Source organism: Leopardus geoffroyi, chromosome A1, assembly GCF_018350155.1.
Source record: "Leopardus geoffroyi isolate Oge1 chromosome A1, O.geoffroyi_Oge1_pat1.0, whole genome shotgun sequence".
In the NCBI taxonomy this organism is placed as follows: domain Eukaryota; kingdom Metazoa; phylum Chordata; class Mammalia; order Carnivora; family Felidae; genus Leopardus; species Leopardus geoffroyi.
Window position 1 is genome coordinate 106,802,848 of NC_059326.1, and position 14,114 is coordinate 106,816,961.

Sequence of the window (14,114 nt, forward strand, 5' to 3'; positions counted from 1 at the left end):
ACATTTTCCCCCAGATTCTTACTTCAAACCTCCTTTGTTTTTACTGCACTTTAATTTCTACTTTTGTTCATTTGTTCATTTGCTGTTGGTAACTCGTGTTCATGGAATCTATTGTTTGGAAAATGTCTGAGATGCCTAAGATACTGAGAATATCAGAGACTATTAATGTTGCTTTCCTCCTTCCAGACATATGCTAGCTTCACATGGCTCTCAGGGAAAAGACTAGAATTGTTAGTTTGGACCGTGAAGTCCTGCATGGTGTTGTACCTACCTGTCTCTCCGACATCGTCTCACACCATCATCCCTTTCCTTCCCAAATTTCTTACAGATGTTCAAATGACCATGCTCCCTTCAGCCCCTTGCATTTAAAAATATGGCTCTTTTAGCTTTCTCTTAGCTTTGCTGGTTAATTCTAGACATCACTTAGATCTTAGTTCAGATGTCACTACTTCGGTGAGCACTGAAAACCTCTACCCCCATCAGTAACAACTATTTTAGTGACACTATATTTGTATCCATATGGTGAGGTTCTAATCACATTTGTAAGTTTACATTTATTAATTTTTCTTTCCCTGCTAGTCTTTAAGATTAATGAGGAAAAATCTCATGATTATTTTTAACTCTATATTCCCAATGACCAGCACAGTGTATGATCCATTAATATTTATCAATGTAATTCATAATGAAACATTATATTTTAGGAAGTTTTAAAAACAAAAATCTGTATGAGCCCTTAATTATATCATGGGCTTCATCTCCTTGTGATTTAGGGAATGTTTTGTACATTTCTCTTCAGACAATTTTATCCTTATGTTTATGGACTTCCTAGAATTTCTTGAAGGAATTGTAGCCTTATTTGGTCCAGTTGGCCATGGACACTGTATATATATACTGTATGAGTAACACATGTGCAGACACATGTGGGTGTTTTCGGTCCCTGTGCTCTATTTAGAGTTTGTTAAATCATTTTTCTTGGAGCTAGAAAATAAACTTGAGGAGGTTTTTTTTTTTCTTAGTGCATTTATCATGTCTCATTGTAACTTGCCTAGATGTGGGATAATTTTTAAAGGAATTTTTAAAGATAAATTGTATATTTGGCTGATAATAGAGCTAGATAGTTATCAGTATACACTAAGAAGAAAATGGGCATAAAATGTGTTATTCTTAGCATAAGAGATGATGATACTGATCCTGTATAAGGAACACATCCTCTTAGACTTTTTGCTTGTATGTTTGGCACAGCAGTGGAGAGTCATAGTGTTATGGATTCTATTGCATGAAATAATAGCAGCGGGTCATAGCTCGAAGTCCATAGTGGAATCAGACAGATCTTAGGTCACAGCTTCAGTCACCTAATTACTGTGAAAGCAGTCTTGAAAATGGTAATTTTTCCCTTTCCCTTTATTTTCTCATCTATCAAATGAGAAATGTAGTATCTACTTTGGATGTTACCCTTATGATTAAATGAATACGTAAAGTGCCTACAATAGTGACTAGCACATAGCTAGTCACAGTCTGACGTTTATCATTATTACTACCATGAAGATAGTGATTGCTGTTGGCATTTTAATAGGTCTGTTTAAGAATGGAATCTCTGGTTATTAAATAGGATGTTCCTGTGAACAAAGCCAACTCTCCAACATGAGGATCAAATTTACAATTTTGACATCGCAGACTTTATTCCAACTACTAAACTTGGCAGTAGCCACTCTCATATTCACTGCTTTAAAAAAATGCACATCCTGGGGCACCTGGGTGGCTCAGTTGGTCAAGCCACCAACTCTTGATTTTGGCTTAGATCATGAGCTCGTGGTTCATGGGATTGAGACCCGCGTCAGGCTCTGCCCTCATAGCACAGAGCCTGCTTGGGATTCTCTCTCTCCCTCTCTCCCTATGCCCTTCCCCTGCTGGTGCTCTCTCTTTCTCTCCCTAAATGAATAAATAAGCCTTTAAGAAGTAAAATAATAAAATAAAAAATAAATTTAAAAATGCACATTCTCAATCATGCTAAATGACTTACCTACTGAAAACTATCTAGGTCCCCATTCATTGGCCATCTCTCTTCAAATCATTTTGCTCTGTATTTCTCTTTCTCCCTTTTTTCTTGAAACTCCATCTAACTCCTCTGTCCTTTAAGCGATTCCAGTTGAGTAATGACACTTGCTCTAGATAGAACTATAAATGTAGACATAACCTACTGTCCTCATGTACAACAGACCTCTGAGTTTACTGCTAAACTCAAATAGGAATTTACAGTAACTCCCCCTACTTCTCTCTCTCTCTCTCTCTCCTCTTCTTTCTTAACATCCTGAAATTTAATATCTTCTCCAAATACTTTATTAAGTTACTTTGCTCAGAGATAAATAGTCACCTCTTGATTGTGACATTCAGTGGGGCTCTCCTTAGTCATCTTTCTCTTTGATGTTTCTACAGCTTCTGACACAGTTGAGCAACGGCTTCTTTTAAGACAATCCAATCTATAGGATCCCACTGCACCAGAACAGCCAGATCTCCTCCTTCTCATGATTATTCCTTCTCTGGATTCTTTTTTATTTTCAGTCTCTCTCTTTAAAGCTATGACTGTCCTAGGTTGAGTCCTTCACTTCTCTTCTCCCTCAGTTTTCTCCAGTTACTTCCATGGCTGATATTACCACCTCACAAAAGTACTCCAATAGCCTAGTCTTTCTCTGGAGTTCCAGATGTTCCAGAGTTCTTCGTAGCTATTTTCACTAGTGTGTTATGTTGGTTTATTAACTATAATTTGCGAAGTTCAACTTATCAGAACTATCAAAGATTGACTTCCATTTTCTTATAAACTATGGCTGCATTCTCACATAAGTAATAAGAAAGCTTTGTGTTCAGTGTTTATTTCCCTACTTTCTATTGGTTGTCAGTTCAGAATTTTTTTTTTCTTCGCAGGGCCTACTGGGTTTTCTTCCTTAGCCTCTCGTGCTCCTGGAGTTTTACGTTAGCCTCCCAATACAGTTAATCCACAACTCGCCTATCACTAGGCATCCTGCATACTGCTCTCAGATAAAGCTTCTCCAAACCAGTAGCTGATTACCAAGTTCCTTGCTATGTTCACTAACTTCAGATGGATCAATTCAGTATCTTGGGCATGCATTAAAACTCTGTTTAACAGAGACATATTCTAACATCTTGTCTTTCTGACAGAATTATTTTACTTATGTACTACCAAAAATATTACTTGCTCTCTTACTTTCCCTTGCATACAGCTAACTCATACTTTTTTTTTTATACATATCCAATTCCTGTCCATTCTTCAATGACAGTTCATCTGTTTACTTCTTTGTGAAGCTTTACTTGACTCTATGAAATGTTCTCTTCTCTGAATCTGAGTGATTCGAGTTGATGCCAGTGTTTCTCAAACATGAGTAATGTGTATAACAATTTAAGAGGAAAACAAAAAATCCCACTTCCGTGAGTTAAAAATAGCAGTGAACCTTTTGAGTGGTGATGTAATCAGAGGAGGAGGACTATTGAAAGAGTGGTTTATATTTTTAAGCAGGGAGTTAACCATACCATCCTGCATATGATCTTTTTTACATAATTTTTGAATTTTTATTTAACTCATATTTGTATAAGGTATTTTTGCTTTGTCTTTCCAATTTCATTATGAGCTCATTGAGTGCACAGATCTTCTTACCGTACTTCTGTGTATAAATCGGTAGTAAACATTTGCTTCTACTTTCATCACCGCCTACTTTGTTCATGTTTCAAAATGATCGTGCTTGTATGATTTCATTTGCTAACAATGGTTAAATTGGATAAGCAGCATTCACTAATGGAAATTATGATTCAGAAAACACATGCCTCAGATTCCAGCCACTGCCACCGGGTGGGGTGTGTGCTACCTTTGGGTTTACACCAATAATTATAAACAGTTTCGGGACTTTGAAAAATTAATCAACAGATGACAACTCTGGGATCAGTTATTGTGCCTTTTTACTAGCTTTGAAGTTAGACTTTGATCAGATACATGGAGCTACACAAATGTTAAGAATATTAAATATTACCTATATTGTATATATTATAATATTAAAATTTAAAGCATAACTACTCAGCCAAAAGTAGGTGTCTGCTGTATAACTATTCTGCACTAAATGAAGTCTTAATTGTGACTTTTTCTGCAAACTCTCTTTTATCTCACTTTATCTTTTTATCTTATTTCACTTCAAGTGTTACATTCCTCACCTCTGCTAAAAAGGGTTTTCTAACAAACACTTAATTGGGTCTTGCTTCTAGCTGTTTGACATCTTTCAGGGTGATGCTAGATTGCAAGGTGCAACCTTACACTTTCTTGTCTCCAGCCCCAGTTTCAAAACCCTTTGTTAATCTCCTCAGGGAGTGCTTGGGTCTCTCTTGTCCTATTCTCAGCTACTCCAGGGACCTGATCCTGCCAGCTGCATTCTCTCCAGCTGCCTTTCCTTCTTCCCCACACATTCTAACTTAAAGGAGTTTCATGAGCAAAATCTGAAGTTACTTATTTTGTTCCATGATCTACTGTGTTTCTAACTGAGCTCTACCATTGTGGTTTTTCCCCCTCCTACTTCATAAGAGATCAATGAGCCTTTATGTTTTTTAACATAAAATACAGTTACCTTTTTGCCCTTAATACTGCTATAGACTCAACATCTTTCCAAGAAATTTCTCCCCTTTCAATGATGACAGCTTTTGTATGCATTTTTTTCTTTCCATAAGTATTGAAATACCATAGCAAAAACCAAAACCAAACGAAAAAAAGAGCAAGTCAATTAAGAAAAGAGATCTTAAGAGAATTCAAGATTTATTTCGTGTTTTATTGACTCTTACAGGTTATGTAGAAGTGCTGGTGATACCTGCTGGAGCAAGAAGAATCAAAGTTGTGGAGGAAAAGCCGGCACATAGCTATTTAGGTAACCTGACACAGAGCCGATCCAAGTACGAGCCCCACTCCCTGCCCTGACAGTTCTGTAATGACGAAGACATCAATCTGTTTCTAGTTACATGTTTGAATTTCCCAGGAAGCACCTCTTGTCATATCGAGTGGGAATTTCTTTCCTTCTCTCCCAGGGACTTATCAGAGCAAAAGCAATCTGGTTGTCTATGTTTTTGGGAGAGTATAAATTGCTTCCACATGTTACGCTGTGTTATAAAAAAAAAAATCTCATTGGAGGATTTAGGTATGTTTTATTTCACACATGTGCAGACATATTTCATAAACATGTTTATTTCATATGTGCATATACACATTCACATTTATTGCATGTACAAATGCATATATGTGTGTGTCTGTGCATATGATTCCTTTAGAAATAGAAAATCTTGTGGGATTCTCAAAAAAATTCTGACATACTGAAAGGATTTAATGTTTTGATGGGAAATGATGCTGTTTCCTTTCCTCACTTTACGTATATTCACCTATGAAGAGAGTGTTTTAAATGTTTAAGTATTGCATATGGAAAGAATTGTATCAGCTATTTTAATGAGGCCAATTAATGATTTAAATATATGAAAGAAAATGCTCAGTTGCCAAAATACATATTGCTCACATATCAAAATTACAAACCAATTCAGTCATATGAAATGGTTGTCTGTAGTTATGGCATCCATGGATAAAAGGGATCTAATGTGATTAGGTCTGGTAAAAGAGTAAATATTCTACGTATAAGATCATATCATCTGCAATCAGAAATAATTGTACTTCTTCCTTTCTGATTTGAATGCCTTTTATGCTTCTGAATTCGGTTTGCTAGTGTATTGTTGAGAATTTTTAAATCAATGTTCATAAGGGAAGCTCCTGTGTAGTTTTCTTTTTTTTGGTAGTGTCTTTGTCTAGCTTTGGTATCAAAAATGAGCTAGGCCTCCTAAGTGTGAATTAGGAAGTCTTCCCTCCAATTCAGTTCTTTGGAAAATGTGAGGATTGATGTTGGTTTTTCTTTAGATGTTGCATAGAATTTACCAGTGAAGCCATTTTAACATCCAGTAATTTTCTTTTGGGGGATACTTTTGATTACTGATTCAGTATCCTTGCTAGTTATAAGTATTTGTGATTCGGTCTTGGTAAGATTTGTGTTTCCAGGAATTTGTACACTTCTTTTAGGCTATCCAATTTGTTAGCATATACATTTTTAAAATTTTTATTCAAGTATAGTTGCCATACAATATTCTATTAGTTTCAGGTGCACAATATAGTGATTGGACAGCTTTATACATTGCACAGTGCTCACCGTGACGAATGCAGCGGGCTTCTGTTACCATATGGTCTTATTATAATTAACTGTATTCCCCAAGCTGTAATTTTAATCCCCATGACTTATTTATTTTATAACTGGAAGTTTGTACCTCTTAATCCCCTTTACCTATTTTGCCCATCCCTCCACTGCCCTATCTGTCTAGCAGCTACCAGTTTGTTGTCTGTATTTATAAGTCTGTTTCTGTTCGTTCATTTGAGATTACATATAAATGAAATCAACCCGTCTTTCTCTGTGTGACTTATTTCACTTCGCATAATACTCTAGGTCCACCTATGTTGTCAGAAATGACAAGAGCTCACTTTTTTTTGACTGAGTGATATTTCATTGTGTATATGCACCACACCTTCTTTATCTCTTGGTGGACACTGAGATTACTTCCGTATCTTGGCCATTGTAAATAATGCTGCAATAAACATGGGGATGCATATATCTTTTTGAATTAGTGTTTTATTTTCCTTGGGTAAATAGAAGGTGGAATTACTGGATTGTATGGCATTTCTATTTTTAATTTTTTGAGAAATTTCTGTACTGTTTTCCACAGTGGCTACACCAGTTTGCATTCCCACCAACAGTACATGAGGGTTTCTTTTTCTCCACAACCTAGTTAAAGCTTCTTACTTCTTGTCTGTTTGATATGAGCCATTCTGACTGGCATGAGAATTATTACAGTACATTTCTTACCATCCTTTTTATTTCTGCAGCATCGGTTGTAACGTCCGCACTTTCATTTCTGACTTTTCAGTTGTCTTTTTTATTTTTCTTTCTTAGTCAAGTGCAGCTAAAGTTTTGTTGATTTTGTTCATCTGTTCAATGAACCAATTTCTGGTTTTGTTAGTTTTCTCTATTATTTTTCTATTCTCTATTTCATTTATCTCTGCTCTAATCTTTATTATTTTCTTCTTTAGGTAGCTTTGGATTTAGTGTGTTCTTTTTCTAGTTCCTTAGCTTATAAAGTCAGGTTGTTAACTTTATAAGATCTTCTTTTTTTAATGTAAGCATTTGTTGCTCTAAGTTTCCACCCACAGCACTGCTTTTGCTGTGTCCTCTACATTTTGCTATGTTGTTTTCATTTCCATTTGTCTCAAGATATTTTCTAATTTCCCTCATAATTTCTTCTTTGATCCATTGGCTTTTTGAGTGTTGTTTCATTTCCACGTTAATGAATTTTCCAGTTTTCCCTGTTACTGATTTCTAAATCATTTCCCATTGTGGTCAGAGAAGATACTTTGTCCGATATCTATCTTTTAGGACACGGGTATCTTTTGGGGGGCCATTATTTATGACCCCACAGTCACTAATTTCTATCCAGGAGTTTATACCACAACTAGTTCTTCTTGATAGTTGCCTTTACCACTCTAATACATCAGCAAGTCCTGTCAGTTACTCAGATATATCACTTTCTCTCCATAACCACCGTGACCCACAATCAAGCTACTCTCTGCTGCATTGTCCTGCTTTATTTTCTTCAGAGCACCTACCACCATCACCATCTGAATTTTCTTCTCTGTTTGCATACGTGCTTTTATATTGTGTATCTTCCAGCGTTAATTTTGAAGGCAGGGATCATTTTTCTCAGAGCTTTATCCACAGTAACTAAAGCAGACTCTGGCACACAGAAAGTAATAAAGACTTTTTTTGAGTGAATTTTAATTAAAAAAAGATGGTTCATACTTGTATAATAATTAGTATGGTTGAGTTCTTTAAATATATCTGCTAAATAGATCTTCACATGTCTGTGAAGTAGGCACCACTAATTTTTTTTTTAAATCAAAAACTAGAGGACCAGAGAATTTAAGTTTCTTTCCCAAGATCATACATCTAAAAAACCATGATCCTAGATTTAAGCCCAAGCAGTGTGGCCATTGTATCTTGTTCCTACTGTCTCTTTTTACTTTTTGTTTTTTTTTTTTTGTTTTGTTTTAATTCATTGTCTCTCACATTATGCTTGTGATTTTAAAGTACATGTCCTACATGAACAAATTTTCCTTGAACTTCCCCCCCAATCTCCCTCTTTCTCCCCATTTCTTAACTAATGAGATCAATTATATAGCATTAACTCAGGGGAATATAAATCATGAAGTGGTGGTTTTCTTCTCCTGTCACTACCTCCAGGTATGCCAGATCCCATCTTCTTTCCCTTATGTATATCTCTAAACATAAATCTCCAACCACTTTTTATTATGAGAAGAGCATTTAATTTAAAAACGGAATCCCATGTCTTTTTTTTTTTAATTTGTTTAATGTTTATGTACTTTTGAGAGAGAGAGAGAGAGAGAGAGAGAGGGGACAGGGCATGAGCTGGGGAGGGGCAAAGAGAAAGGAAGACACAGAATCTGAAGCAGACTGCCGCCTCCGAGTGTCAGCACAGAGCCCAACATGGGCCTAGAACCCACGAACCGTGAGGTCATGACCTGAGCCAAAGTCAAACGCTTAACCGACTGAGCCACCCAGGCGCCCCAGAATCCCACGTCTTTGTTAAGTCTCTGGCCTCATGATTGTCACTTTTCTTTGTGCTTAGAATTAGGCATAAGTTACTAGGGTCTCTTACTTTTTAAGGAAATAGCACGAGTGCTCCTGAACCATCTGAATACTACTTGGGAGATTCGTGTTGAAAATAGAAGTTTCCTTACTTCTTAACTGAATCAATCACAGCTATTCTGATGAATTAGGAGAAGGGTGCAAGGATGAAGAGAAAGTGGCCAGTGGTATGATCCAGTCACAGACCGGGAACGGGAAGAACTCTGTGGCTTCTAGAGACATTGAAATAGTTGAGCTCATGAAACTTGGTGAGAATGGATGTGTGGATAGAAAGTAAAGTTCAAGGATCACTTCTAGGTTTATGGATTAAACAACTGGGCAAATAATAATGGCATTTGCTGAGATAGCACACATGGATGAGAGGAAATTTTGGGGAAAAAATGGCACAGTATTAAAATCCTCGATTTTAACCCTAAAATCTTAGATTTCAAGCCTATCGTAGAGAATACATATCATAAACCACATTTCCTAAAGGCTTCTTTGGACATTGGAAGGAAGTTATTGAAAATCTTTATCTGAAATAGCATCAGGAAAATGTATTATTTCCTGGAAAGCTAATCTTTAACAAATTAACTTGTCTATATAAAACTATAATTTCATTGGAGACAGTTAATTCCCTCCCAATACAATTATTCTTTTACATTACTCGCTGAATTATATTCCCATATGTAATTATTATCTGCATTTCTGAATATCATGGCTCAGTTTTGTTAATAATTAATCAGGAAGTCCAAAATGGAGAATAGTTCAGATCGACCATATGTTATATCTTTACAAAAATCACTGTAGCTTATGATTTTTAAAAGTCTAATAAAAAAGGTCATATGGGTCCATTTACCTTGCCTGCAGTTTTGCCTGCAAACCACTATGGAAAAACTTTTCACTAAAAACACTTTAAACTGTTGAGCAAATTACAAAAGGAGGAAAAAAAGAACACTTTTTTAAACTTACCTCTAAAATGGAAAGAAATTAAGGAGCCTTCACGTGCCAAAAACAAAGTAAGAACAGGAAGCCAAGTATTAGGCTGACCGAAGTCCCACTTAAGCTTAATCCTGGTGACCAGTTTAGATTTTGAGCACCAGGATACACGGTGGACAGAAAACAAAGCCTGAGGCTCTATAAAGTAGAGGCTCTAACAGGAGACACCTAAATAAAGCAGGACCCCAAAGGACTACAAGCTCAGCGTGAAGGAGACAAAGAAATGGATTTGCTCCATCAAAGATCAAGAAATGTGTCGGTATTAATTTTGATACTAGGTGGAAGTAGAAAATCAACCTCCCTGAGGGTTCGTAACCCAAAGAAAATGCTCCTCTGGATTCATAGCACCATTTTACCCAGCTATGAAGTACAAAACTCCAAGACATTTATTTTAAGGAAGTTACCAAGGTGGCTGGCATATGCAAAGGTAAATCCTTTTTGAAGTAATGCACCTTCAAACCAGGCCTCAAAGGAATTTTATAAGGTTCAACAAATATAATTTTGTAGTAAAGAAATGTTCAGAAAACACAAAAGGAAATAAACATTATGAGCAGTGAGCATAAATAAGCAGTAAAAATAAGGGAGAGCAGAATCAGATATACATTTGCATCATATACAGAAAATATAAAACTCTTATAGTTAATTGTTTTAAAATATTGAAAATATTTTTAAAATATTAAAATAAAAATATTTTAAAATATTAAAAATATTTTTAAAACAAAAATATATAAATATTAAAATTTTAAATAATAAAGTTGTTTAAAATATAAAAAATTTATAATATTAAAATATTTAAAAAATATTTCATTAAAAAATTAAAAATATTAAAAATAAGCAAAAGTGGACTAAACACATATTCAAATAGCCAAGTACAATTTTCAAAATTAAATTTTAAAAATTCAGTCAATCAATAGAATACAAGATAGAAGAAAAATAATAGAAATATACAGAAAAAATGAAAAAAGAAAGCACAAAATAAGATAGTGTAAATAAAACAAAACATACTAGCAGTCTTAGTATGCATTTAAAAACTAAAATCTCTAGTTAAAAGACAAAAATTGTCAGACTAGATTTTGAAAATAATTCAGGTATATGGTATTCATCTAAGATTCACAAAAACTGAAAATCAAAGAATGGAAAACTATACTAGGAAAAATAAAAACCAAAAAAATACTAATAGAGCCATAGTAATATAAGTCAGAACTCACTTTAAAAAAATTTTTTTTTCAACGTTTATTTATTTTTGGGACAGAGAGAGACAGAGCATGAACGGGGGAGGGGCAGAGAGAGAGGGAGACACAGAATCGGAAACAGGCTCCAGGCTCTGAGCCATCAGCCCAGAGCCTGACGCGGGGCTCGAACTCCCGGACCGGGAGATCGTGACCTGGCTGAAGTCGGACGCTTAACCGACTGCGCCACCCAGGCGCCCCCAGAACTCACTTTAAAGGAAAATGCATTGTCTGAGGTGAAAGAAGTCACAGAATAATTATCTAAGCATTTAAGTCATCATTAAATAATATAATTTTATAATTATATGAACCCAGGAATATAGCTTGAGAGCTTTTAAGCAAAATTGACAAAGAAAAGTGGGAAAATTTATCTTCATAGTGAAATTAAGCACAAATGTGGGCATGAACTAACTTCTAAACATAGTTCTGAGGCAGCACAGAAGAGAAAGATATTCTTTAAACAAATAATGCTGGAATAACTGGGTATTTATATGAGGACCAAAAAAATGAACTTTAGCCCCTACCTCTTATCATACATAAAAATTAAGTCAAAATGGATTGGAGATCTAAACAAAAAAAGCTGAAATTCTAAAGCTTCTAGCAAAAAAACATAAGAGAAAACCTTTAAGACATTGTGCTTCACAAGGATTTCTTTACAATAGATGTACAAAAATACCAACCCTTTCACCCAGAAATGAATGTGTTTGATTTCGCCAAAAGTAAAACTGTTGCTCTTTGAAAGACATCATTAAGAAAATTAAAAGGCAAGCCATAGTGTCAGATAAAAATTTGCAAAAACTTACTTTTTCTAAAAACACTTGGCTCTAAAATATATAAAAATGTAATTTTCCTGACTAATAGTTACAAATAAATCCTTTCTTTAAATGTTTGTTTTTGAGAGAGACAGCACGAGTGAGGGAAGGGCAGAGAAAGAGGGAGACACAGAATCCAAAGCAGCTTCCAGGCTCTGAGCCATTAGCACAGAGCCCAAGGTGAACTCATGAACCTGGAGATCATGACGTGAGTCAAAGTGGGATTTTAACTGTCTGAGCCACCCAGGTGACCCTAAATACAAATAAATATTCTTAATCAATGTGTTACTTATGAAGGTAACAATGAAATACAGGTATTTACACGTTATCTTTTTTTTTTTAATTTTCTTTATTCATTTTGAGAGAGAGTAAGAGAGAGAGAGAGACAGAGCTAGAGTGGGGGAGGGACAGAGAGTGAGACAGAATCTGAAGCAGGCTCCAGGCTCAGAGCCCTAAGCTCTCAGCACAGAGCCAGATGCAGGGCTTGAATTCAAAACAGCAAGATCATGACCCAAGCCAAAATCAGACACTTCACCTACTGAGCCACCCAGGTGCCCCTATATTTGTTATCTGTCTCAGGAAAAATTATTTTTAGGAAGGAGCCCCTCCTCTTCTATTTTCTATTTTGTTTAAAATTGGTAGTATTTTTTCTTAAATGTTTGAATGTTGGTATTTTCTTTGTGGAAAGGTTTTTAAAGCCCAACTTAATTTCTTCAGTGTATGTGTGTGTACCATATATATATCCAGGTGGTTTTTTTCTTGAGTCAGATTTGGTAATTGGTGTCTACAAAGAATTAACCCATTTCTTTACCTTCTCAAGTTTATTGTCCTAAAGCTTTTTTTTTTGTCATATTTTCCTATTGTAATGCAGTGTCTGTGTTTGATCTTTTAAAATAACCAAGTTTTGGTGTCATTGATTGCCTTTGTTGTTGCTCTTTCTTATATATTTTAAGGTGGAAACTCAGATAATTGATTTCACTCCTTTATTCTTTGCTGTTATGACAGTTTATCTATCTAAACACTGCTTTAGCTTCATATCACAATTTATAGATACTGTAATTTTAGTTAAAAATACTTTCAAATTACCATTGTAATTTTCTGATTTGACTGACCCATGGGTTATTTGTAAATGTACGATTTAATTTTCAAATATTTGTAAGTTTTTTAATAGATATTTTGTTACTGGTTTCTAGTTTAAATCTGTGTGGTAAGAAAATACATTGAGTTTGATTTCAGTTGAGACTTGTTTCAATGACCCATGTTGGTTAATGTTCCATTTATACTTTAAAAAATTATATTCTGCAGTTGCTGACTCTTCTCTAAGCATCACTTAGCTCCATTTGGTTTATATTTTCTATATTCTTGTTTATTTTCTTTTTGCTTTATAAATTAGGAAAAGAGAACTATTGAAATCTCTGACTGAAATTGTGGATTTGTCTGTATCTCCTTTCAATTAGGTCAGTTTTGCTTCATGCATTTTTTTAAAGATTTTTTATTTTTTTATTTTTAAGTAATCCCTATACACAACATGGGGCTCGAACTTACAACCCCAAGATCAAGAGTCTCACGCTCTAGTGACTGAGATAATCCGGTGCCCCTTGCTTCATGCATTTTTACAAAAATTTTCTTAAATGTTTTTATTTATTTTTGAGACAGAGAGAGACAGAGAATGAGTAGGGGAGGGACAGAGAGAGAGGGAGACACAGAACCTGAAGCAGGCTCCAGGCTCTGAGCGCCAGCACAGAGCCTGACACAGGGCTCGAACTCATGGATTGTGAGATCATGACCTGTGCTGGAGTCAGACGCTTAACTGACTGAGCCACCCAGGCTCCCAGCTTCATGCATTTTGATGCTTTTTCTGTTGTACACTTAGGATTGTATCGTTTCCTTAATATATTTTTAATGGCATTTAGAATTTTGCATTTGAAGTAAGTTAAATTTAAATGACATTTAAAAAAATTTTTTAACGTTTATTTATTTTTGAGACAGAGAGAGACAGAGCATGAACAGGGGAGGGGCAGAGAGAGAGGGAGACACAGAATCTGAAGCAGGCTCCAGGCTCTGAGCCATCAGCCCAGAGCCAGACGCGGGGCTCAAACTCACAGATGACGAGATCGTGACCTGAGCTGAAGTCAGACGCTTAACCGACTGAGCCACCCAGGTGCCCCTTAAATGACATTTTAAAAAATCCCTTTTTTATCTCTGGAAATCCCTGAAGTCCATGCTGTCTGGTATTAATACAGTCAGTATATCTTTTTTTATGATTAGTGTCTCATGCTTAAGTTTCCCTATCCATTTAG

General features: G+C 35.5%; 1 protein-coding gene across 3 annotated transcripts in view; it reads left to right on the forward strand.

The window, feature by feature from the left end:
- ADAMTS19 (ADAM metallopeptidase with thrombospondin type 1 motif 19) overlaps positions 1-14,114 on the forward strand; it is a 241,553-nt gene that overhangs the window by 170,755 nt on the left and 56,684 nt on the right. For all 3 annotated transcript variants that reach the window (XM_045487730.1, XM_045487737.1, XM_045487746.1), the window contains one exon: positions 4,836-4,916. In XM_045487730.1, the coding sequence (XP_045343686.1) occupies positions 4,836-4,916 (81 nt within the window). The remainder of the gene's footprint in view (positions 1-4,835; positions 4,917-14,114) is intronic.